Consider the following 26,629-nt stretch of genomic DNA (forward strand, 5'->3'; position numbering starts at 1 on the left):
ACGTGTGCAACATGATATGTATTTAAAAGGTAGGATGCAGTGTTTTATGTAATTCTAGCATTAAAATAGTGTATATAACTTTTAAGAACTTCATTGTAATTTTCTATGAAGTGCCTTTTTTAATTGTAGGCATATCTTGATAGTGATCACCATCTTACATTTACATGATGTGTTGATTTGCAGAGTACTTTCCTCGTGGTATGCCATTTCATCTTCACAGTAACCCTGTGAGTTATACAAGGTGGATATTACTTTCATTTTACTGATGAGGAAATTAGCTTAAGAACCAAAATAGTCAGCAAGAATATATTAAGCACCTAATCTGTGTCAGGCAGGTAGGTGGTGCAGTAGATAAGAGTGCTGGCCCAGGGGTCAGGAGGACCTGAGTTGAAATTGGCCCCAGAAACTTACTAGCTGTCCCTGGGCAAATCACGGGTTACTCTGTTTGCCTCAGTTTTCTCATCTATAAAATGATCTGGAGAAGGAAATGGTAAACCAGTCCAGTATCTTTACCACAAAAACCCAGAATGGGGTCATGAAGAGTTAGATATGACTGGAACAGCAACTGTGTCAGGTATTGTGTGTCCCTGCCCCTGGGAGCTTAGATTCCATCAATTTAAGTGTCTACGTGGTCACTGAGTAGTAGCGCTCCAATAAGAACACAAGTTTTCTTCATTCAGGTTTTCTCCAGGACCTTTCCTTTGGAAAGGAGGTGTACTGCGTTTAAAATGTTACAAAATGCACTAGGAGTGAAATGTAGATCCTTTGGAGATTGCTGGCATTGTTTTTCCTGCTCTTGAAGGGTTCTGTTACTATCTTTCATCTAAGGAGGAATGAATTCTTGGGTCTCTTGCTACAATAGTTATATCAGATCTTCTATCAATATTGAAGACTCCTGTGCTGTGATGAAAGAGAAGACTGCTTTAATAATGGCATCAGACCAGAGTCCCATGTTTTTTTCCCTCATGTCCAAATATTTCTCATGCAGTGTAGAGAATACTAATTAAATTAATTGGTGAGTAGTTAAAAATGAAAAGGCAGTGGATGGAGCACTGGGCCTGGAGTCAGGAGGACCTGAGTTCAAATCTGGCCCCAAACACTTACCAACTGTGTGACTCTGGGCAAGTCTCTTAGCCCTATTTGCCTGTTTCCTCTTCTGGAAAAGGAAATGGCAAACCACTCCAGTATCTTTGCCAAGAAAAATCTCAAATGGGGTCACAGAGAGTTGGACATGACTGAAATGGCTCCACAAGAAGTTGGTAAAATGAATGAGATTTCCAATTTTAAAGTCATTTATAAAATTTTTAAAAACTTGTGCCGGAATAAAAAACTTTTAGGAAATCATAAATTCTGTTGGATGAAGCACAAGGTTAAGAATCAGTGACTTAGGATTTTAATGTTAATTTTCCAAACACTATGTAGCTTTGAATAGTTCAGTTTTTCCCAACAACTGTGTTACAGCAAATCAGGATTTCCCTGGAGTGACAACTTTACTACATGCCCTTATTGCTGGGGTACACATGCTCAATATATCTTGCACAATTTTTCCCTTCTCCCTCTCCATTATTCAAGGTCTTTCACTTGAATTAGAACACCTCACTCAAAGTATTGCCTTTATGAATGTGATGTCTGTATCTAACCTGAAGCCACTCTGCCAGTTAGGTATCCGTTACCTGTTTTCCTATTATGAAATAAGGCTTATTTTTCAAAGACCTAACATTATATTTTTCACAGTCCTGACATTATCTCTGACATGCCCTCCACACCCATTTGTATTAGCAGACATGCAGAATAACCTTAACCAGATCAGATCTTTTTTAGAAATTTTTAGTCATATCACGAAATGAATGGAATTGGGGAACAAGAATTTGTCTTGCCTTCCTTTTAACTTTGTTGACTAGTTTAATGATTGGTAAGTACTTTTTAAAATATAAGAACACTAAATGTGTTGAATTCTTATGACTGAGTTTGTCATATAATTTTTTTTTAATCTAGTGGATGTTTCTTCAGTTAGTGCCTTCTTGGAATGGATCATTAAAACAACTTTTATCCGAAGCAGATACCTGGTTTTCCAAGCGTAGGAAAGGTATGCTTATCCTGTTTTGTGTGAATTTACTTTTTTCACGCATACCAGACTGAAGATAAAACAGTACATTCATTTTTAGAACAAGAGAATGTCTTTTTCCTTTTATTGCTTAACCATCTTAATTTTTTCCCAAAATAAATTGTACCTAGCTGAGGTGTGATGATAGGAGTATACAAAGATCAGCTTGCTTTGAGCAAACACAGTATGAAAGTTCAAATTTACAGAAATGTTAATCATTTTTATAGAAAGATTGACTCTAGGATTATTTTACAGGGCAAATAGTATTTTTAAGATATAATGCAATTTACACACTGCTTTTTAAGAATCTTATAAAGTGAGACAGGTAGGTGATGCAGTGGATAGAGCTCCGGCCTTGGAGTTAGGAGGATGTGAGTTCAAATCTGGCCTCAGACACTTGACACTTACTAGCTGTGTGACCCTGAGCAAGTGACTTAACCCTGGTATTCTCACTAAAAAGCAAAAAAAAAAAAAAAGCTCTTATAAAGCAAGGTGTATTGATACATCCTCTTGATTTCCATAGTTGTTTCTCCAAATATGAATGAATCAAGCAAGCATTTATTAAGTGCTTACTATGTGCAAAGCAATGTGCTAAATGCCAGGAATACACACAGAGAAATAAGAGTCCCTGCCCTCATTCTACTGGATGAGAGAGAATATATGGAATATTTCACCTGCAAGTCAGTTGATAAAGTCCCATGTTCCTTAGGGTGCAACAGTAAAGCAAATGTTAATGGTTCTTCAGTCTCTTTAATTAATGTTACTATTCCCAGTCAGTGACCCTTGTATTTTGTACAATTGAGATTTTGGCTTTTTCTAAATGATTAAATATAGCAGTGAAGTCAACTATCTATCAGATTTAAGGCCAGTTTTATAGATATTGAACTTGGCTGTCACAGTTGCAAACATCAACACTTTTACCACAGGGTAAAATTAAGGTTTTGGAATCTTAAAATTCTTTAAAAAAATAATAAATAAAATAAACAAATTCTTAAAAAACTATAAGAACCTGTTTTTGATGATAGGAGAAATGGCAATCGATGGAATTACCATTTACCGTGTGACAGTCTAGAAAGAAGATTCCTAACCTGAGGTCTATGAACTTGTTTTTAAAAATATTTTAATAACTGTTTCAGTAGGATTACTTTCCTTTGTAACTATGTATATTTATTTCATGCACTTAAAAACATTGTTCTTAGAAGGGGTCCATAGACTTCTAGTGGGAGTCCATGACACAAAAATGGTTAAGAATTCACCCTGATCTATAACATTGTAATATCAAGATCATTTATATCAAAGTAGCCAACTAGGTGAAATATTGGAAGTTTTGGAGTTAAGATGAGAGAATGGGAGGAAGTGTTTCCCCCGCCCTTAGGACCACAGGACCTTTTCCCATTCAGACCTCACATTATAGTTTCTTCTGCATCTCTTTAATGCATTTATGTATTATTATGTTTTATAATTTTTTTTTAATTTATATAGTTAACTCTTGATTTGTCTTGTCTGCCTACTAAACTGTAAACTTACTGACTCTTAGTAAATGTTGGTTGAATTGAATATGCTCTATGAGGATAGTGAATCCTAACTTTTCTAGGCTTTGTATTTCTCCCAATGCTCAATACAATGATTTGCAGGCAGTGGAGGTAAATACTTATTCAACTAAATTGTGTATCACTAGAATTTTTTTCTTATACTGATACATGTTATATGATAAATCTAAAGCTATTGAAAGTTGTCTTTTATTAGCTTTATTTTTCTTTAATAACATTTTATTTCCTGTTCTTATTAGGGTAGAACTGCCATTACTAGATTTTTCTCAAAACATTCGAATGCATTTGGTTTAAAGTTGAAACATTGACTTGACCCAATCATATGGAAATAGAGCCAGGCTATCAGTGTGTCTTTCAGGTCCAGCTATCCCCCTTCAGAAGACCAGTCCACAGGCTCTGGAGGACTCTTTTTAAAATTATTTGTTTTTACATTCTTTTTTTTTTTAAATTTTGAGTTCTGAATTCTGTCCCTCCCTCCAGTCCTTTCCCCACACTATTGAGAAGCCAAGCAATATGATATGTGTGAAATTGTGCAAAACATGTTTCTATCTTAACCATGTTGCAAAAAAAAAAAGCAAGAAAAATAAAGTGAAAAAATTATACTTCAGTCTGCACTCAGACTTCATCATTTCTCTCTCTGAAGTTAGATAGCATTTTTCATCTGAGTCTCTTTAGAGGTATGGTTGGTTTCTGAGTCCCTGTGGGCTTCTGTTTGATCTTGCTGGTCAAAAACAACTAATTAATCCCTGCCTTTCTGACTCATGCAAAGGGGCCCAAATCCAGAAAAGCTCTAGAACTGAATTGTCTCCTAGGATCTCTTCAGATTTTCTTTATTTGTGATGTAGTGGGGTCTTTGAAAACTCTAAAACAGGGGTGGGGAACCTAAGACCTCAAGGCTATATGTGACTTTCTGTCCTTTTGATTGAGTCCAAGTTTTACAGAACAAATTCTTTTATTAAAGGGATTTGTTCTGTGAAGTTTGGATACAGTCAAAGGGCTGCACTTGAGGACCTAGAGGGCCACAAGTAGCCTCAAGGCCCCAGGTTCCCCACCTCTGCTCTAGAAGTAACGTATAACTTGTATGCTTATGCAATATGTCATTTGTTTCCAAAAAATGTGATTTCTTCAGCTTTGGTAGTACCTATACCTGTGCAGATCACATCCTTCCCCTCATTGTAGTTGAGTTTCTCTGACCTTAAAATGAATCACCTGGCAACCTTCTGATGACAGCAGTCTAAATTTCACTTGATCTTTAGATACAGAGTTGTTGTACCTACACTCATGCTTTATGTTTCAGTAGCACTAACCAGAGCTTGTGCCCCATTGGCATGGCCATTGAGAGCCCAAGGTCATTTCTATGTCTTGATGACATACTGGAGTAGAGCCTTCTAGAGGAGCTCTATATCTATCTGTATGTCGTCATACATAGGATATATACTGCTTCTTAGAAAACTAAATTAATGTTTGGGAGAAAGCAGAACAACATTTATTTTCTGTTTATGCAGATTTCGAAGATACTGCCTTCCTTGAAATTGATCAGGGAAAAGCTTTTATACCAGTATTCAGACACTTGAGGTTGCAGTATATCATCAGTGATTTAGCTTCTGCAAGAATCATTGAACGAGATGCTCTAATACCTTCAGGTAAGAGAATACAAAATAATTATTTTAGCAGCAACTTTGAATTCAGCATTCTTTCCATGTGCTAGCTAATTTATAGGGTACCTTAAATTCTTTAAAGTTGATTGTCCTAAAAAGTTAAGTTTCATGAAAGAACCTTTTTTCTTTCATTTTGAACATTGTAAAACTTCATATAAAAATATATGTTGTCTTTGGAAATTAGAGTTTTAAATATTTTGAAATTTTTAAATTACTTTTCTAGGTCATATCTTTTGATCTACAATTCTCTTCAATATTAAGTCATATATATATGAAGTAGACTTGTGGTCTAAAGTGCTCAAATTTATATAAAAAAGACAATGTTTGAAATTATAGATCTGAAAATATCTAATTTTGACACTCCAGATTTTTTTTTTTTGAAGATTCATTTATCTGTATCTAAGACATAAATAGTCTCCTGGAATGATAGTTATAGATGCATAGCATGGAAAAATAATTTTAATTTTATTACCCTCTGATATATTTGAAAAGAATCCTGTTTAAAAGATTTCTTACCACATTCTTTTGGAAAATTTTTAATTTGTAAATTTTTTTAAATGTTAAAAGTTTCTAGTAGGACCCATTTGGAGACATCCTCAGAGAATAGAGTGGTACCTATATTATTGTAAGATTTTGTATTTGTTTATTGAGTAAGTTCTCAAAAGAACTGAGAAGAAAGTATTCCTTGTGGTTCATGGGTTGTGCAATTGTTGTGGAGAATATTGTGCTCTATCTAGACATTTGGCCATGGTTGTGTTGGAGATGATAAACAAATGCTGATTATGTGACCTTCCTGTTTTGAGGAACCATTGAGAGGTCCTTTATGATGCGTAGTTTGAAAGTCACAATTGTAGTATATTCTTAAATATAAATTATGCCATCTTATGCATGATATGTTTTAGAAAATGGTAAATGTTTATATCATGTTGAATCAAAGTTCAATTTTTTTTTTTTTAGTTTAATAAAGGAGGCAGTGTTGTTTGATGGGCAGATAGCAGGCCTCAGAGTCAGAAACACCTGGGTTCAAGTCCTACCTCTAACATATACTGGGTCTGTGACCTTGAGCAAGTCACTTAAACCCCTCACTGCCCCAGACAACTCTCTGAGACTATGTTGCAGAATACATACCAATCCACATGAGTCTGCGGGATTTCCACATTCAGAAAGATAAAGGAATGAATAAAAGGATAAAGGTGGTACAAAAGTTGAAAAACAACTGGCCAGATTTCAGCTTATTTTCTCAACTGGAATGTGAGCTTAGGGCACCCTATACAATGGGATCTCCTCACAAATCAAGAGGGATGGATGCAGATCATTTCCCACTCCTTGTGTCATACTCCCCACTCCCACAAACCAACAAAAACCTACTTTACATTCTTAATACATAGTAGAGGATTTCAAAAGTTTTTGGTTACTCACCTAACATTTGTCATTATAATTACTAGCCCATTAGAGGGTATATGTACAAACCAGCTTGGGGATTTAAGCCTATCGTTTTTGCCATTCCTAACTGCCACTTCTTGCCCTGTCTTCCCTCACCCGTATACATACTATTCACCCTATATCCAAAGTTTTATTTTTAAATTTTGTACAATATACATTGCTATACTGGAATTCTCTAGTATGTATAAAATGTTGACTTCATTACAACATAATTCATTGTTACATGGTTTTAGATATACCACAAATTCTTTTTCTCAGAAGCACATTAATTTTATAATAAGAGTAACCTGAAACTGCAGTTAAGGTGAATATTAGTACTGCCCTTAGCACTGACATTATAAGAAAATTCTTTCATATGCTTATCTGTGTTTGTGTACCTAATTGTAGATGTAGCAGTGACTTTTAATTTCTGCCCAGTGTTATGGAATGTGTTGCCATTTTTTTGTACCTAACATGCAATAGTCACAGTGTGGTACATTGTACTTTATTTTTTTATGTACCCCAAATGATGAATAAATGTACCATTTACCATATCTGGAGTTATCATTTATTTTCTAGTCCCTGGCCCTGTTGATGGAATAATGAGAATTGCTGTGAGTTTAAGTGAGATGATACATGTTAGTTAAAGGATTTTTTTTTGAAGGAAAGAAGCCATAAAAATTTAAACATAATGTGAATCATTTACTCACAGTAAAAATTTGTATCTGTCAGGTTAAATACATTATTTAGACTTATACTTTAAGTATTAAAGCATTTTACTTGAAATTATTATCCAAAGTACATGTGAATAATCTATTTTAACCTGGTAATAGCTATGAATCATTTATTAAAAGTTATTCCATTAAAGACAATATGTAAAGTTAAGATAGATCTCTTTGAGGGCTTAATATCAGATACAATATCTCCAAGACCTTTTCATTCACTCTTAGTCTAGCTATTTAAAACTCATGTTAAGATCCTAATGGTAGAGACTAAGCACAATAGAAAATTATATGCTTAGTTCAATAATATTTGATCTAAAGGATTGAAGTGTAATGGTAAGTAAGACCCCTTGAGGAGAAACCAGATTATTTTCTATATGAGAAATATTGACCCTCTTATTTTGACCTAGAGATAAACATTTTCTATTGGTTAAAGAATGAAATGAAAAAATGAAAAGGTTTTTTTTTTACAAGTTAGTAAATCTGTCTAAATACATTATTTTTTCAAATGATATTTATGGAGACTTCACTTATACTTAATGGGAGATGGATGCTTCTGTATAATTTTAACTACGTACTTTAAAAAATTATATCTCAACATGTCTTGCTTTGAAAAATCTCTGCCACCTTACATATACTTAGGGGATGATTTTTAACCGTTGCTATGGTTAAGAAATTCGACATCCTGCAGGCAATCTGGTGATGAACCTCTCTGAATATAGCTTAGACCAGGCCTTATACAATAGATAGAGTTCAGTCAGTGATGGGCCCATATTTAAATTTTTTTCAGCTTGTTACAACCTGGAAAAGCATACTACATTTCATTATCCTAGCCTTTTGAGAAAACAAGGTTATTTTCATGCCACATTGAGGCATCAAAGGAGCACTTGAGTAGAGATGGATAGTCTGATCGTCAGTTCAGAGAAAGAGTAGTCAACCACCATGATTGATATGATATTCCTGAAATTATGTGGAATCAAAATGATATTTGTTACAGAAAGAATATTTTATTTGGACTTATTTTAAAAGAAATCATGTGACCATGAAAGCAGAAAATTGTTTTCTGACGATGAATAAAAAATGAATCAGGAAAACAAAGACCAAACTAGCTATATTTTGTTTTAAACTAAAAATTTAAGCATGCAGAGGGTTTTTGCTTATTCAGATAGTTTTGTGCTCATATTGTTAAAGGAAAGCATCCAAAACATAAATTTGGTTTAGTTAAAATAGCCTATTTTCTTTTGATGCTTTCACTTTACCTAATATAGTATGACAAAATTATCACTCAAGTATTCATGAATAACCTGGCTGAATTGGAACTGGTTCATCTTAGCAAGTGGTTACTCAGTTATCTTCATCTAGGTGTGGTAAATAAAGTAACCAAATCATTATTCAGTGATGTTATCCTGAGATACCCAAGATAAAAAATATGTGAATTATAGCTATATGTGTGTATGTAATCTTTCTTGCTTTTAGAATAATATATCTTCCGAAATGAAGTCTAATACAGGCAATGGGGTATAGAAATCTGGAAAATAGAAGGGGAAGGGGATAAGGGGGGGGGGTGATAGAAGGGAGGGCAGATTAGGTGAAGGAATATTCAGAATGCTTGCCGTTTTGGGTGGGGAAGAGGGATGAGATGGGGAAAAAATTTGGAGCTCAAAATCTTGAGAAAGTGAATATTGAAAACTAAAAATAAATATTTAAATAAATAAAATGAAGTCTAGCTTGCCTTTGAGGTATGAAGAATTAAGGCTAATCAAACAGTAAAGAGTATACATTTTGTCGAAAAAATATAATTAAGTCATTTGTTCCTAAGTAATAATTTAAATAAAATAAACATTGAAACAAAATCGTAGCTCTTTTATTTGGACTCTACTTTTTATTTCATTTATGTGAATATCTCACTATGAGGGATTTCTCTCCTATGTCCCATGAGAAACTTCTCTGAAGCTTTTACTCTTTTTTAGATGCTTTGCTATTTTGAATGTAATGAATTGTGAAATGCAAACCCACTGGATGATTTATTGATTATTACGCCTTAGTTTTTTCTTGTTTTTAAAATGTATACATCCTCTAAAAATGTTTCTATCTTTGAATTTTAGAATGGTTGGCCTCTGTTTACAAACAGCAATGGTTTGCCATGCTCAGGGCAGAACAAGATAGTGACACAGGGTAGGTATATGCTATTAAGACTTTTTTTTTAATCCACTCTTTCTTTGCTGTTTAAATTATAATTTATACTGATTACACTAAAAAATCTAGATTATGAAACTGAAACACATAATAAAACTAAAGCCACAATAATAAGTTTCTGAATGTGACAATAATTTGAATTACTGTTTTGTTTTCCTAATGCATAATTTTCGAATTTGCTGGGAGATTAAACTAATGCTTCCCTTCCTTGAGTAGATCTAGATTAACAGAATCAAAACTTGTGAGAGTTTTATTGATCAAATGAGATTGTGTGTAAAATACTTAGTACACTGCTTGGCACGTAGCAGATGCTATATAAATGCCAATCATTATTATATTTTAAAATATGTAGATTTTTAAAGAACTGCTCTCATTCATTTGAGAGCAAAATTATATTTTTGTTTTCTTAATCTCATCAGTGCAAGATAGTGTTGTTAGTAATATCTCTGTGTTTGAAGTTTTTTACCTTCTCTGATTTATAAAAGTCCTAGTTGGTGTAGAATAGAAATGGAGACAATGAGAAACACAATGTAAAATTTGAAGCTGTTTATTTAACAAAGATATCAAATCAGATAATTAAATCATAGTATCCCTGTCACTCTTCTGTACCACCAGTGGGAAAATTCATACTTTAAATCTAGTAGTATATGTTTCTCTGTTCTTTTACTTCAGAATTTATGGTGAGCTATAGTCTGTCATCAAAATCATTTGTTATATATATTTCTAGACCTCAGGAAATTAATAAAGAGGAACTTGAAGGAAGTAGCATGCGGTGTGGTAGAAAACTTGCCAAGGATGGTGAAGTAAGTACCAGTTGTGGTTTGTTTACATTCTTATTCCAGTTATTTAACAGTAAAATAGGAAGCATAGTATTTCTTGTACTTCAAAAAAATTTTGCTGACACATAGCCCCTGCTGTACTTGGAGATGGAACAGCTATTGTCCTCTGTGTTTGATGATACTTATACTGTTTTTAAATTTATAATTGTGAGCATTTGTACCATAAGTAAGGCTTCCTATCTCTGTATTTGAGATCTCAAATGAATAGAACATACATTAAGAATCTGTCATTTCATTGGTTTGTGGGTATTTTCTTTCTCTAACTTAGTGAATGGTCTTTGAAAGTTTCTATGTTGGAACCTATGGTAGTGAGCCTTTCCAGATTTAGCAAGGGGTGGACCGTGAACAGTAAACATATGTCACTGGGTCTATACTAGAAGCATTTCAGTCTTGATAGGACCTTGTCATCCATGTCAAGAAGAGACATCAGAATTTAATGATGGTAACCATGTTCTAATTTATTTGACCCACTAGACCTTCTTTAACCACCTATGTGCTTGTTGTTTAACCAGTCTTCTGGTATTTGAGGTTCAAAGAGCTTAGATACCAGTCAAGGAATATGTGATGGTTAGTGGTGATTATTTCCTCCTAGTTTCTTGACTTCCTGACCTGTCATATCTTAGGTTTCTGGTTAGAAATTGCTTTATATTTTAAAACAGACTGGCAAAGATGAATCTCGCCACTATCTGTGGAGAGCTAATAGATATGTTGAGGTAACAGATTTGGAGAGATTTGGAGGTGGGGTATAGGAAGGCAGTGATAGACAGTGGCACAAAGAAAAGAGGAGTATAAGAGTCATAGGAAAGGAATAGCAGCAGGGCAGCTAGGTGGCGCAGTGAATAGAGCACTGGCTCTGAAGTCAGGAGTACCTGAGTTCAAATCCAGCCTCAGACCAAACACTTGACACTTACTAGCTGTGTGACCCTGGGCAAGTCACTTAACTCCAATTGCCTTAAAAAAAAAACAAAAGGAATAGCAGCAACCCCAATCTTACCGCATTTTGAGTTATTGTTGACTTACCAATATCTTGAACTGAAATCACAGCTTTTTTCTTTTTTGTATTTTTTTAGTACTGCTGGCGGTGGACAGGGTTTAATTTTGGCTTTGACTTACTTGTCACTTATACCAATCGCTATGTTATTTTCAAAAGAAACACTCTGAATCAGCCGTGCAGTGGATCTGTCAGTTTACAGCCTCGAAGAAATATAGCGTTCAGGTAGGATAAGAGGAAGAGGGGGCTGATTATTAGAACTGACAAAGCACCAGTGGGGTATAATACAAGTTCACCCTTTGTAGCACTCCTCCAGTGAGCATCATGTGCAGCCAAATAGCTGCAGGGTCCCGTCAAGTTACCAGGGGTTTCCCCGACGGTAGTCCCCCCAGGAAGCTATCGCTCTGCTGAGCTCTTTCCCTGTGCAACTGACTGCCTCTTGGAATATTGTTTTGCTTAAATTATTTTCTGTGGAACTAGTTAATGATGTTTTGTGTTTCCATTGTATGCTAGAGACCTCAGAATTGAATCTAAGGGATGAATAGAAAGTAGCGCTGTAGGATATCGTAGTTTCATCATCAGTAGTGTTAGTATTAGGCTGTCCTCTATACTTATGATACATAGGTGTCAAAAGTCATAAATATGGCAATATGACAGCAAGTAAATGTGCTAGCCATGTCCACAACTTTGTACAACACTGATAACTCCAACTTTTATTACTAGTCTTTTCTTGTAGTATGTATTTGATGAAGAAATATGTAGGCAGACAAATTGAGACAATCTGCCGAGCAGGTTCTAAAAAGTAAGATGTATGGACATCACAAATTATTTTGCTTACATCTCAAGAATTGTATGATAGCAAGGGTTCATAAGGCTAAAAAATCAGATTGTACTTTGAAGTCAGATTAATTTGTTCTGTAAAGTCTTATTGGGAAGGCTTATAGCATCACTGTTTGAAAGATGTAAAGGTAAAAGCAGTAAAATTGAGGTTTCAGAAAGAAATTTGCAATTAAAATTCATTAATGGACTCAATTTTCAATTTATTTGATAAGGATGTTTTCTTTATAATCCTAGACTGCGTCTGGCCTCTCTCGATAGTAGTGGGAAACTGATTTGTAGTAGAACAACTGGATACCAAATACTTACTCTTGAAAAGGATCAGGTAGGTTGAGTTTGTGGCCTTTTGAAAATCTTTTGTTTAATGCTTTACATTAATAGAAAGTTGATTCTTACAGTTGTGCAGAAAGTGTATTACTCAAATATTGTTTTTTATAATGATCAATGTGCAGATATTAAAAGGTAGTTAGAAACTGAACTTTAAAAACTAGGTCTGTGAAGAGGGAAGGTAGCTCAAAATCATTAAATTGTTTCTAGGTATTTTTACTTATCTCAAAACTAAATCTTTGTCTTTGTAACTTCTACCAATTTCTTCAAGTTCTGTTCTTTAAAACAAAGGAGAAAAGTCTACTACTCCTCCTTATGAGAGTCCTTCAAATACTTGAACACAGCTATCATGTCTCTCCTTGAGTTTTTTTCTCTTTCAAGCCAAACATTCCAAGTTTTCTTTTGAAGATTTTCATCACCCGGATTTGCCCTCCTTTAGACACTCCCGCTTAATAGTATTTGTTCTAAAATGTAGCACCTAGAATGAATGAATGAAAAAGCATTTGTGCTTGCAATGTTCAAGTGATGGGTATTGAAGTGTTAGAGTGAAGACAGTCCCATTGCTCTTGAGTTCACTTTCTAATCTGAAGAGACCACATATATTGAAAGGCTCAGCTTTAGGACAGATAGAAAGTCCCAGAAGTCCCAAAGGGCTAATGGTAAGGCCTGGAAGACCTCAGGAGAAATTAGCAAGGCGGATGGGAAAGCCCTGGAGCTACTTCTGTTTTAATAGAAGTATTAAAGTTGTTGACACTCTGCTCATCTCTCTCTATACTTTCCCTTTAGTGAGCTCATCTACTCCCATGAATTCAGTTATTATGTCTGTACAGATGACTCCCAGATCTATATGTCCAGCCCTAAATTCTTTGCTGAACTCTCTTTTATTACCAATTGCCTGCTGAATATTTTTACTTGGTTGTCCTATTAGTTTCTCAAACTCAATAAATCCAAAACAGAAGCTGTCTTCCTCTTTAAATTTATCCCTATTTCTTTTGAGAGCATCACTATCTTTCCAGCCTCTCAAGTTCATAACCTTTGAGACTTTATTGACTCTTGTTCACCTTCCATATTCATTATTATCACTTGCCGCCACTCCAATTCAGGCCCTCATAAACTCTTTTGCCTAGGCTATTGTAGCTTCCTAATTGATCTCCCTGCTATTAAGGTTTCCCCTCTCAAAACCGTCTTCCATATAGTTGGATATAATATTTCTAAGGCACAGGTCTGACCTTATCATTTCACTACTCAGAAACCCTTCAGGGACTCCCTCCTACCTTTGAGAGAAAGTATAAATTTCACAGCCCAGCACTTAATGCTTTGTATAGGCTGTGCTTCCCATCTTATTTCATACTGCTCTTCATGAATACATTCTTTCTTCCAGATGCACTGACCTGACATCTAAACTCAGTCCATCTCCCATCACCATGATGACTGCTTTCCCCATGCCTGAAATGCATGTACTCTTGGAATCTTCTTTGTTTAGGGCTCAACTCTGGTGCCGTTCCTATGAATTTTTTCCAGATTTGATGTGTGCGCAAACAAGTCCCAGAGTGTGTGCTTGATGTGTTCACATGTACATACACACTCCCATCATTTTTTAGTTCTCTTTCTTTCCTCCAAAGTACTGTACCTAATCTAGGTACATGTTGTATCTTCAATAGAATGTTAAGCTCATTGAGGAAGCTCTTTTTTTTTTTTCCTTTGTGGCTTCAGCATAGTATCTTGTATGTATTTGGTGATTAATAAATATTTTCATTGCATTCATATCGACATGATTGCCAGATACCTCTTCATAAAAGTTATCTTTTGGAAGCTTTTTGTTTTGTCTGAGTATCTCGAAGCATGTTTCTTAAAACTACAACTGGTATTTGAGATGTAGTCTCACCAGCCCCGAATGTAGTGAAATTGTTGACCTTTACCCAACACTCCTTCTTAACTAAACTCTGTTAAAGCCCAAGATCACATTAGCTCCATCACACTACTTTAACATTCCAGTTATTTCCTATTGCTTTTTCATTTCAGAGTAGACACTTAGCATTTTCGTCTTTGTATCTCCAACTTTACCCTGTTGTTGACCTTTAAAATTTAAAAATGTTAAAATTCTGTTTTCTGTCCAGCTTACGTTGTAACATGTTTTCAAATTTGTTTTGTATAGGAACAAGTGGTGATGAATTTGGATAGCAGACTTCTCATCTTTCCTTTGTTTATCTGCTGTAACTTCCTGTATATGTCACCAGAAAAAAAAACTGAAAATGGCAGTCAACTAGAGAATACAGAAAACTAAGCAGTCTGGTCAAATGGAACACAGTTGCACTTTGAAAATGCTTTGTTTCTACTTTAATGTTATGGCCCTACTGATATATACAAATAAGGTGACTAATAATGAGAAAGGCCTTATGAACTGTAGCAGATGATGCATATAACTTTTTATCCTCAGTATAATTCTATGCATATATGAAGAAAGTAAATTTTGAAGCCAAGAAAATTCCTGCCAAACCCAATTATGCTATGAAAATGTCAATTTGTGTTTTGTGTTTAGTGTTAGCAGACAAGAATTGAAGATTAATAGGACATTCCACATTTTTCTATCAAACTAAATACATATATACTTTTTTGGATGAAGTTTGACCCTAACCTAATGTTTGTGAACTTTGGTTATATATCTGCAAATTTTCTATTGTTTGGATGAAAAATAACTAGGAAATTATTCAAACATCTGGCTATAGATTTGATGATGTGTCTTTAAAGTTGCCCTTCAGTTTTATCACTCAGTCTCTAATGATTTTGCTTTTGTCTTCTCATCGGTGTCCCTTCAGTTTATACTTGATTTGAATGGTTTCACATCCCATATGTGGTTTGGGGAGTTGAAAGACAAACCTGAGGACTGTATTTATGTTTTTCAACTTGCGATATTTTTTTCATGTTGTTTTGCCTTTTAATTTTTCTAGTATTTAAAATCATCAGTCTCACTTTCAAAGAAGCTTATTTTGGGAGGAAAAGAAATTTTTATGCATCTTATTTTGCTTCTATAAGGCAGTTCCTTTTCCTTCCATAGTCTCTCTTTAGCATTTTGTATAGTCTTAAATTATTATTCATGTTATTTTTCTACCAAGTATTACTTACTAAGCATTTTTTATTTTGTGCTCATCTATCTATTTTTTTTTAAACATTTTTTTAAAGGATCCTGTTTCCTACTTAAGCTCAGGAACTTGTGACCACTGAGTTGAGTGCCTTTGAGTTACACTTTAGAATACAAATTTGTTAGTAAATCCTGATGGATTCACAGGATCCAAAATAAGAATTGATAACTAAGGGTCATTGTAAAAATAGAAGAGTATTTTTAGTCAAAAATAAGATGTATACTGTCAATAAGTTTGTATATGTTGGTTTTCTATGTTTATTGGTATCTTGAAAAATATTCTGGTTTGTTTTTTTTTCAGGCAGAGCAAATACTTTGATCAACCTATATTTTTAATATGTTGATAAGTTAGCAAATGTTTATTTGTATCCTGTGTGATGTATAAATAAGAAATACCTATTTAGTAAGAAATTAAACAAGCTGACACAGTGGATAAATCCTTTCAAAGGAATAAATTCTTTCCCTTAATGAAACCAGAGTTTTTTCCCTTCCAACTAGAAGTAATTTTATTATCCATCTGGGCCTTTTTCAGGAAAAAACTTTTAACATTTGTTATCCAGTTCTTTGGTAGGTTCAGAAATTTATTTTTACCACTTAAAATATTCTCTTGGTGTAAATTTCTTAAAAGTCATTTTGAAAGTTCTTTATTTTTTCATTGTTTAATATTGCTCATTTAATAAAATAAAACTAAGAAGTTTCCTAATTTCAAGCTTGATCACAGGATGTCTGAAAAGAGATTCTGTATATTTTTCCTGTAACTTTAACTTCTAAGATTCTTCTGGTTTTGTGTAGTTAAATCGAATGAGTTCCCCAGCTACTTTCTAATTTAGTTTATTGAATAATAAGCAAAAAGTACTGAACTTAGGATGAAAAAAGGTTAAAGAGGGAATGAATTAAGAATAAGCTTCTTTAACATTCCACCTCTGTTATATGAATTGTGTATAGTATTTGTTTAATAGAATAGGTTTCCAGTAAATTTGTTCTTGATATAAAATTATATATGTATATAATTAGACTAATTTCTAATAAGAATAGATTGTCTTGAAAGGTTGAGAATTTATTCTTAACATTGACTGTAAAGATATGATTTTGTTTTTATCACCCCATATAACTTTGTTTTTTATAATAAAGATTTTTCAGTAAGGTGCTACTAGAGTCAGCAGAAGTGCCAGCCTGTGAATTGTCATGAATGTATTGAAGTTTGCTACTTTCAGCTATATATTCAATGGCATTCTGTTGTGTGAATGAAGCCTAGAAAAGTTTTTCCCCCACTATCATCTGTTTTGGCGTTGTGACCCATCACTGTTGAAATCATAATAGGTTCTAGATTCTTTCACCCACATGACCAAATAGTTTGGCACGCATGAACCAATCTTTAGTCTTCCCAGCCTGATGAGTTTTTTCTGCAATTAAGAAAATAAAGAGTTGAATAGAAGTAGTAACAGGAGCAAGAAGCTAGTTGCTGATGGGCTTATTAGGTTTTGCATCTGGATCTTTTCCTATCATCTAAGCCATATACAGCATTAAATTCATATCATATGCTCCTTATGAGAGGATTGTAGGGGTGAAATAAGACTGATTATACCTTTAAGCTAATTGGGGCTTATGACATACATGGCTAGTTCAAAACAGAATGTGTGTGTTGGGTACAGAGAAGGGCTTTGACAACCCCACGAAGTTGGTAGTGTAGACATCACCCATATTTTGTAGATGAGTAAAGGAACAGGAAGTTTAAATGACTTGCTACAAAGTTGAACAGCTATTTGATGGTGCATTTGGGACTTGAATCCAGGTGTTCTGCCTTAAAAGTTCAGTATTCTTTCCATTACAACATAGCTGCTATTTATGTGAAAGTTCCCTGTCATATATACAAGCATATAAAAGATAATGAAGAAACTATAGGTATGGCAAGAGCTACTATAGGAAAAATTTAGACTAAGTTGAGAATACGGTAGTACTCGGAGAGTTCTTGTTCTTTTATTGGATCGTGCATATATTTTGTGTGTACATAATGTGAAAAACTTAATTTTTATTGTGTTCTAGCTAAGCTGAACCACTGCTCCCCAGACTTGACAGTTACTTTTCTTGTCTCTATCTCTCATCCTTTCTCATTTTTGCCTCTCAAAATCCCTTGTTTGGGGGCAACTAGGTGGCACAGTGGATAGAGCACCGGCCCTGGATTCAGGAAGACCTGAGTTGAGATACAGCCTCAGACACATAACTCCGGTCGTCCTGACTCCAGGGCCGATGCTGTATCCACTGTGCCATCTAGCTGCCCCAATAACTACCTTTCTAAACCACAAGCCTCCAACTCTCCTGTGCAAGGATTCAAATCCTGTGTAAGGCCAATGTATTATGATTAGAAATACAAATGAGAAGCAGGGCGTGCTAGGTATGACTGTTAACATAGATTTAATACAGCTCAGCCCTTTAAGAGGCTTGATGACCAATTAATTAAGTCCAGCAAGGTCATAAACTCAACAGCTTACAAGCTCAAACTCCCTGCAAACAATCCTCACGGAGGCGTAGGATTCCACTAATAACTACTCTGTAGGTAATAGGATGACAGAATTCCATGGCTAGCTCATTTCTTGTCCCTGAAAGTTAAGTAAACATCTTTTCTTAAGACAATCCAGTTGCCATTGTTCATGTCATATTGCTGAGTGGTTACTCAAATATATGTGGAATAAGTTGAAGCCTGGGTCATCGTGAATGCTCAGATCTGGCAATTAACCACTGCAGGATTTATTGGGCTGAAAAAGTCACGTCCTGAAGGCCTATTCCTAGGAAAAAGCCACCCATACCTACCTTCCCCTATAACTCTCATCCCCTATCTGAGGGGATAGATAAGGAAAGGTTGAAAGGAAGTGGCTCCCAGCGAAAAGAAAGCTTTTCAAAGTTTAAAAGGGAGAAGAAATATGAGAAGAAGGAAAGGTATCAAGGGACATGTATATATTTTGTTCAGTGCGATACTGTTTGTCACCTAAAAAAAGATTAGGAGGGAAGAAAGTGAAAATTATTCTTAATATATAGACAGTTAAATGAGTATTAAACTAATAATTCCATATTTCCCCATTTTGCCTTTGCCATCCTGCTTGTAAGACAATAACTGTGGTTTTTGCTTCATGTTTTGGGAAAACTGTTACAGAAATGTGTGTTAGTTGCCCAACACTATAGGAACATTTGCTTCTATTCAAGAAATGTTAAGTGCTTCCTCTCTGGAAGACTTACACTGGTAAGTGTTTCTGATACAGTATGATGGTGGAAGTGACCCAGGATTTTTAAAGGTCATTACAACAAAGCACAAACTTTTACTATACTGGAAAAGCTTCCAAATATAAACCTGGTGACAGACTATCTGTCATCTAAGGAATAGTTTTGCTCAGTATGGAGAGTTTCGTCACCAGTTTGGCAGCAGGGTGGTGAATTTTTCAGCCACAGCAACTCTTCAAGAGCACTTAACAAGTTGTAGAGGTGTAAGACTTGTGTTGGAAGGATTATCCATACTACCAAAGCCATGGACCTTTGGAATACAGAAATTTTGCAAGACACTGCTAGGTGCTGGTCTTTCAAAGATGAAAAAACAAGTGCCTAATCTCAAGGAATTTAAAGCCTAGTAGATGTACACAAATCACTATAATCCAAGTTAGAATGTAGTAAGTATCTTTAAAAAAAAAAAACAGTTACTAGGCCCTACCACCTTTTCAAGATATTGCCTTTTATTTCTTCCTTTTCTCAGCCAAACTTCTAGAAAAAGCTGGTTCCCCTCACTGCTTCTACTTCCTCTTCTCAACCCTTTGAAATCTGGCTTCCAACCTCAACAAATCGGCTAAAATTGCTCTTTCTAGAATTAACAATGAACATTTACTCAATTACTAATTACCATTTACTAATGTTCACAGTCATTTTTTCAGTCCTCATCCTTCTTGATTTATCTGCCACGTTCGACGCTGTTGATCACCTTATCCTCCTGTATGCTTGCTTTTCTCAGGGCTCATGCCACTACTACTGGTTCTCCTCTTGTCCTCCCTTTCTCAGTCTCATTGCAGCTGCATCGCACAGATCACAGCCCCTAACTTTGAGCATTCCTCACAGTTCTTCCCCAGGCCCCTCTAACTCTGCTTTCTCTACACATTCTCTTGCTGATGTCTTCAGGGCTCATTTAAAATGCCACCTCCTTCCTGAGGCTTTCCCTGTTCTCAAGTTGGTAGCACTTCCACTGCAACTCCAGAATTACATTGTTTATGTTTTGTATTTCCCTATCTGTGTTCACGGTTTTCCCCCCAGTGGAAATAAGCTCCTTCAGGGTAAGGACTATTTTCATTTTTGCCTTTGAATCCATAAATGTAAGCTGAATTGAAAGAACTTATATTTTCCATGTGGTTGTACCATTCCTGCTATCCGCCTTGTTTATTGGGAAGTGATTATTTTGGTTTTTTGTTTGTTTGTTTTTTAGTGAGGCAATCAGGGTTAAGTGACTTGCCCAAGGTCACACAGCTAGTACGTGTCAACTGCGCCATCTAGCTGCCCTGGGAAGTGATTATTATGGGGTGATTGGGGGATAGGGATGGAGTCAACTATATTAGATTAGGAAGGGGGGAAGAAAATGACTAATAGAACAGAAAAGAGCGTAAGAAGCATTTATGTTTATAAATTATAGATATAAATGCAAATATGTACATAAATATATATACATATACATAAATTCATTTATATACATAAAAATATATATACATAAATTGCAAAGTACATATGTATATATATAAAATTAGTATTTGATAAATTTGATGGAATGTAAAAGCTACATAAAGGTTTTATTTTTAATAAATGTTGCTGGGAAAACCAGGTTGGAAAAATATAGAGGAAATTAAATTTAGAACTTTACATCATCTTCCATGATGAATTCTGGTTGGGTGGGGCAGCTAGGTGGCAGAATGGATGGAGCACTGGCCCTGGAGTCAGGAGGACCTGAGTTCAAATCCAGCCTCAGACACTTCACACTAGCTGTGTGACCCTGGGCAAGTCACTTAACCCCATTACCTAGCAAAAAAAAAAAAAGAATTCTGGTTGGAATATAGACTTAAGTGTCAGTCAATTAGAGGCACTAGGTGTAGTGCAGTGGTTGGAGCACGGTCTGAAGTCAGGAAGATCTGAGTTCAAATCAAGTAGTAACTATGTGACCCTGGACAAATCACTTAAACTTTGTCTACCTGTTTACTCAAGTGTAAAATGGGGATGGTAACAGCATCTACCTCACAGTGTTATTGCAAGGATCAAATGAGATACTTGTAAAGAGCTTAGCATAGTTGGTGCCTGGCACATAGCAGGCACCGTATAAAGGCTTATTCCTCTCCCATCCCCACCCCCATCACCACAAAAAAAATTAGAAGATTATTAGCTGTGTGGTTCTGGGCAAGTCACTTAACCCCAATCGCCTAAAAAAAAAATTAGAAGAAAAATAAAAATGTATCAGCTGTGGATGGATGACATTTTTGTATCTTGAAGAAATTATAGAGAACAAATTAGATGGATCTTTTTACATCAGAATTAAAGGATTCTGCACAAGTAAAGGTAATGTACCAAAGATAAAATGGCAGGGGGGTGGGAGAGGTAGAGGGTTTGAGGGGGAACATTTGCACCAAATAAATATTTTATGTCGATTTTGTCATGTCTGACTCAGTGACCCCATTCAGGGTTTTCTTTGGCATAGATACTGGAACAGTTTGCCACTTCCTTTTCCAGCAGATTTTTACAGATAAGGAAACTGAGGCAAACAGGGTTAGGTGACTTGCCCAGTATCTAAGGTTGGATTTGAACTCCTGACTCCAGACCTGATGCTCTATCCACTGTGCCACCTACCTGCCTTATAAATATTAGCTACTGAAAATATTTATGGGAATTGATTCAAATATTCAGTGGAAAGATACTTGAATATCCCCTCTTCTAATAATTTGACAAGTCCTATTGATTCTACATCTATGTTGATTCTACAACTGTAGTTCTACATCTCCTCGTACCCACGTCAGTCACCACCTTAATTCAGACCATTCCCTTTAACCTAGACAATTACAAAAGTCTTTTAACCAATCTCCTTGCTTCTATAATCTCTATTTCTTTCTACCCCAATCCATTCATTCCCTAATGGATAAATGAACATTCAATTTGTAAAATTTACAAAAGAGGGTGAACAAATTACAAGGGGGATATCCAAATGTCTAATGATTATATAAAGATGCAAATTTTATACCTCTTATCCATCAAATTAGCAAAAAAAAATGACAAAATTGAATCATGACAGGGTTGTAGAAAACTGGATACTATGATAGGTATTCTATCATAGAATGGCAAATTGATGGAATCTTTTTGAAGTGCAATCTGACAAGACACTATAAAAAAACAATCCTACCCTTTGAGTCAAAAATCCCATTTTAGAGACGTTTCCCTCAGAATGTTATGTATCATAAAAAAAGAGCCATCTGTTCAGTGATATTTATAGCAGCTTAATTTGTCAAGCACCTTAAAATGTCCAAAACTGAGGAATGTCAGAACAAATATTCAGTCTCAATGCAATCACATTATATAATTCAGTGAAGGATGTTAATATAAGAAATACGAAGAGAAGTATGTTAAGATGTGAAACAATGCGAAGAAACATTAAAAGATCAGTGTATTATAATCAAAATATAAGGGGAAAAAGTCACAAAGTATAGGAAGACCAATTAATTAACAAGCATTTATTAAGTGCGTTTTACTGTATGTGCCAAGCATTGTGCTGGGCACCAGGGATACAAAATACAAGAAACGAGATGATGCCCATCGAAGAGTTTTCATTCTAACACTCTCAACCACTCGTCACTGGCCTAACAGGAAGTAGGCCATTTCCTGTCTCCATAGCTTTTCACATTGGCTGTTCCTCTTGCCTGGAATGCTCCACCTCTTACCTCCAACTCTTAAAAAGCCTAGCTTCTTTTGAGACTTAGTTTGGTCACCACCACCACCTCCAGGAGGCCTTTTCTCATCTCCCTAGCTGCTAGTGCCATCTAAGGTATTCTTCCAATTTATCTGCATTTAGCTTGTCTGTATTGACATAAATGTTGTCTCCCCCATTCAAATTTAAGCACTTCAACAGGGACTTTTTTTTTTTGTATCGTGGTTCATAGTAACAATCCTTTTAATTAATTGAATGATTGATGATGAAAGGAATCTGATGGAGTTAACTGATAAGGCATCTGGTGAAATGGTGGATAGAGCACCGGGCCTGGATTCAGGAAGACCTGAGTTCAGACACTCGCAAACTGTGTGACCCTGGGCAACCTCTGTCTCAGTTTCCTCGTCTGCAAAATGGGTTAGAGAAGGAGATGGCAAACCTGTGATCAGGCTTGAAACTAGGAAACTTCTTAGCTTTATTTTATTAAATGAGAAATACTAAACAATGAAAAAATAAAGAACTTTCAAAATGACTTTTAGGAAATTTACTCACTTCTGTAAGGATCTCTCCATGTGGGGGATTCTGTGTGCTGCCATACTTGATCTACATACTTGGCTTAGGAATCCAGGGTGTCCCTGGCTGTCAATCCTCTATTTATACATAGCTTTTACAGAGTTTGTAATATAATTTGTCTCGTGTTGTTTTTAGTTCCCAGTTAGTTAGTTAGTTTAGTTTACCATTACTGCAGCTGTGGGGGAGTGGAGAGGCTCACTGAATCATTTTGTTTTGACATTTCCCGAGGAACACCCAAACACCACCTTCCTACACATATTCCTCCCAATACTTATTGTTAACAGGAGCAAGGGGCATACCCCTCGACTCTGACCATCTGGTACTGACATTGACTGCTGCGTTTGGCCTGCGTTTTGTTATCTCTCAATGTTGATTTTATTTACACTGTAGTAGTCATTGTATATCTTAGACTTTGACTCCTCTGCATCACATCATTCATGCCTTCCCTGTGTTTCTATAAATTTTTCAAGTTCACCATTCTATGTAGTATAATTGTATCCCATTACCTTCATGTACCACAAATTGTTGAGCAATTCCTCAGTTACTGGGCATATGCTTTTGTTTTTAGATTTTTATTACCACAAATAATGCTGCCTACCATATTTGTGTATATATGGCTCTTTTCTAGCTTTCAATGGCTTCTTGAGGTATAGTCCTAATAGTGGAATCTCTGAATAGAAGGATATGAACAATTTAGTAACTCTTCTTTTATACTTCCAAATTATCTTCAAAAGGGTCAAACCAATGCTCAGCTCTAGCAACACGAGATTAACATGCCTGAATTCCTACAGCTCTTCTACTTAAGGATTTCAAAATGAAGCATCTTCAGGAGAGTGGATGGATGTCCACTAGCATGGATATCCATTTGTACTCTTGGGATAGTGGCAATACCATCATCAAATCTGTTCTCATGACCACCGAAGAACAGTAAGAAATTGGCTAGGTAACAGAAGACTTGGGGGGTTTCCTCATGAGGTCTCTAACTCAGGTACAGATCTCTTAAGACTGAACATATGGCTGATGTTATACTGGAGAGAAGGCCGTCTAAATTCCTAAATGACTGTACAGAACATCTTGAATAAGCTGGAATATCCCACCATTAGCATATCATAACATAAGCATAGTATTTTCCATTGTGACTCTAGTGGCAAAGGGTGGTGGAAGGGATAGTATATTATGAATCAAAAGAGGCCTCTCATTTGACCCAGGTCATCCTCCTTGTGGGGACCACCCTTCCCTGCTGAAATAAGAGTCAGCTGAGTCTATGTATATCTGTCTATGAACTTGCTGCTGGTGGATCACTTCTCTGAGGTCCACCTGGGGTGAAGTTGCCCCAAAATTCTCTTGCCGTAGCAGCATTTGGGTAAGCTCCAGCTTGTAGATCAAGGCATACGTTCATTAGTTGGAACCTAGAATCAGGGCTGTGCTGGTAAATGTTTAATAACGAGATCTCCTCTCCATCCCCCAAAGTACACATAACACTTTTACATTTAATCTGCATTATTAACATTTTCTCCATTGCTTTCGTAAGGCAGCAATAAATCAAGCCCTGATTTGTAGCATTTACTCATTTCCAAGGTATAAATGCTAACACTGAAAATTTAACAATTGATTCTCATGAGCCTGTTGGAGCTGATTCAAATCCACGCCTGGAATTGACACAGAATCAGATGTGGAATTTGAATACCTTTAATGCACATAATCAAAAAATTAAATTATCTAAAGAAAATGCCCATCTTCTCTGCTTCTGATTTATTTCTTTAGCATGTTGGAGGTGTCAAAGTTCTTGAGCTGCAAATGGACCATGAAAAAATGCCAGGCCTCCTCCTTCAGGTGGTAACACCACTCCTCAAATACCACCTTGATGTTCTAAGAGCACCTTTTCACAAGTGGCATAGATTTGCTGCAGAGAGCTTTTGCAAGAAGTATGCACTGGGTCCATTGAAAGAAAAGATTCTGGATTGTAATAAGATAGCCCATATCAACAAATCAGGTAGGTGGTGCAGTGGATGGCATGCTGGGCCTGGAGTCAGGAGGACCTGCGTTCAAATCCAGACTCAGACACTTACTTAGTTGTGTGACCCTAGGCAAGTCACTTACCCCGTTTGCCTCAGCTACTCAACTATAAAATGAGCTGGAGAAATAAATGGCAATCCACTCTAGTATCTCTGCCAAAAAAAACCAAACAATCCAAATGGGGTCATGGAGAGTCGGACACAACTGAAATGACTCAACAACAACAATTAACACCAAATCAGAGATGTCCATCTTAAGCACAGATGTCTTACTCATCAAGCCTAGGCATATGAATCACAGTATCACAGTATTGCAGAGTTTGGAAGAGAACTTCAGTAGAATCCTTTCTACATGTAGTCATCTAGTATTTTCTTAGACCTTCAATGAGGGGGAACTCCCTCCCTCCCAAGTCAGTCCTTTCTACTTTGGGATAACTGATAGGAAGTTTTTTCCTGGCTTCCATGGCTGTGTAAGCTCCCAGCTTCCAGGTGTGGGCCTCTCAGGGAGGTTATAACCTTCCCTGTACCTTGGGTACCCACATGAGCACCTGCACAGGCAAAATGCCAATACCACTGCCTCCCTAGTAGGACTTGGTGGCTGCCGCGGGACAGGCTCGGTATTCCAAGGTAGTGAGGAGGAGGAGCCTGCCCTGCCCTCTTTGTATTTTCTTTTGGATGGAGGGAACCATGCTCAGGATGAGCAGTTATGAAAGGGTTGGAATGTGCATCACAGATTTCATTCCATCATCTCAGATATACCTCTTCTGAACTTTCCTCATTCTGTAGAAGGCCCCACTATTTTCTCATTCTCAACCTCCTTATTACCCTTGACTTTTCACTTCACTGAAATTATACTTTTCAAAGGGTTACTGATCAGTAATCTCTTTGGTGCCAAATCTGAAAGCCATTTCTTAATCCTAATCATTTCTAGGTAGTACAGTAGATGGTAGGTAGTGCAGTAGATGGAATGCCTGACCTGAAGTTGGGAAGATTCATCTTTGCGAGTTCAAATCTGGCCTCAGACTCTTACTAGCTAGGTGACCCTGGGCAAGTAACTTAACCCTGTTTACCTCAGTTTCCTCATCTGTAACATGAGTTGAAGAAGAAACTGACAAACCACTTCAGTATCTTTGCCAAGAAAACCCAAATGGGGTCATGAAGAGTCAGATACAACTGAACAACAACAGAGACTTTCTTACCCAGGGGGTCTATTGACTTTTTTTCTCTCTTATTTTCTCAATTACATGTAAAAAAAATTTTTAACATTCATTGTTTTCCTATTGATTTAATGAATGCAAGATTCTTTTTTTCAAAAACTGTCTTATTAT

The 26,629-nt window shown here is 36.0% G+C and overlaps 1 protein-coding gene across 1 annotated transcript in view; it reads left to right on the forward strand.

Annotated features, from left to right (window-relative positions):
- GMCL1 (germ cell-less 1, spermatogenesis associated) overlaps nucleotides 1–16,901 on the forward strand; it is a 29,844-nt gene extending 12,943 nt beyond the window's left edge. Inside the window, exons 8-14 of the mRNA XM_027864974.1 lie at nucleotides 1,996–2,086; nucleotides 5,160–5,297; nucleotides 9,562–9,631; nucleotides 10,380–10,455; nucleotides 11,562–11,707; nucleotides 12,557–12,644; nucleotides 14,802–16,901. Of these exons, the coding sequence (XP_027720775.1) occupies nucleotides 1,996–2,086; nucleotides 5,160–5,297; nucleotides 9,562–9,631; nucleotides 10,380–10,455; nucleotides 11,562–11,707; nucleotides 12,557–12,644; nucleotides 14,802–14,930 (738 nt within the window). The 3' untranslated portion in view covers nucleotides 14,931–16,901. The remainder of the gene's footprint in view (nucleotides 1–1,995; nucleotides 2,087–5,159; nucleotides 5,298–9,561; nucleotides 9,632–10,379; nucleotides 10,456–11,561; nucleotides 11,708–12,556; nucleotides 12,645–14,801) is intronic.
- The last annotated feature ends 9,728 nt before the right edge of the window (nucleotides 16,902–26,629 follow it).

This window comes from Vombatus ursinus, unplaced genomic scaffold (genome assembly GCF_900497805.2).
Source record: "Vombatus ursinus unplaced genomic scaffold, bare-nosed wombat genome assembly UNPS02014778.1, whole genome shotgun sequence".
NCBI lineage: Eukaryota > Metazoa > Chordata > Mammalia > Diprotodontia > Vombatidae > Vombatus > Vombatus ursinus.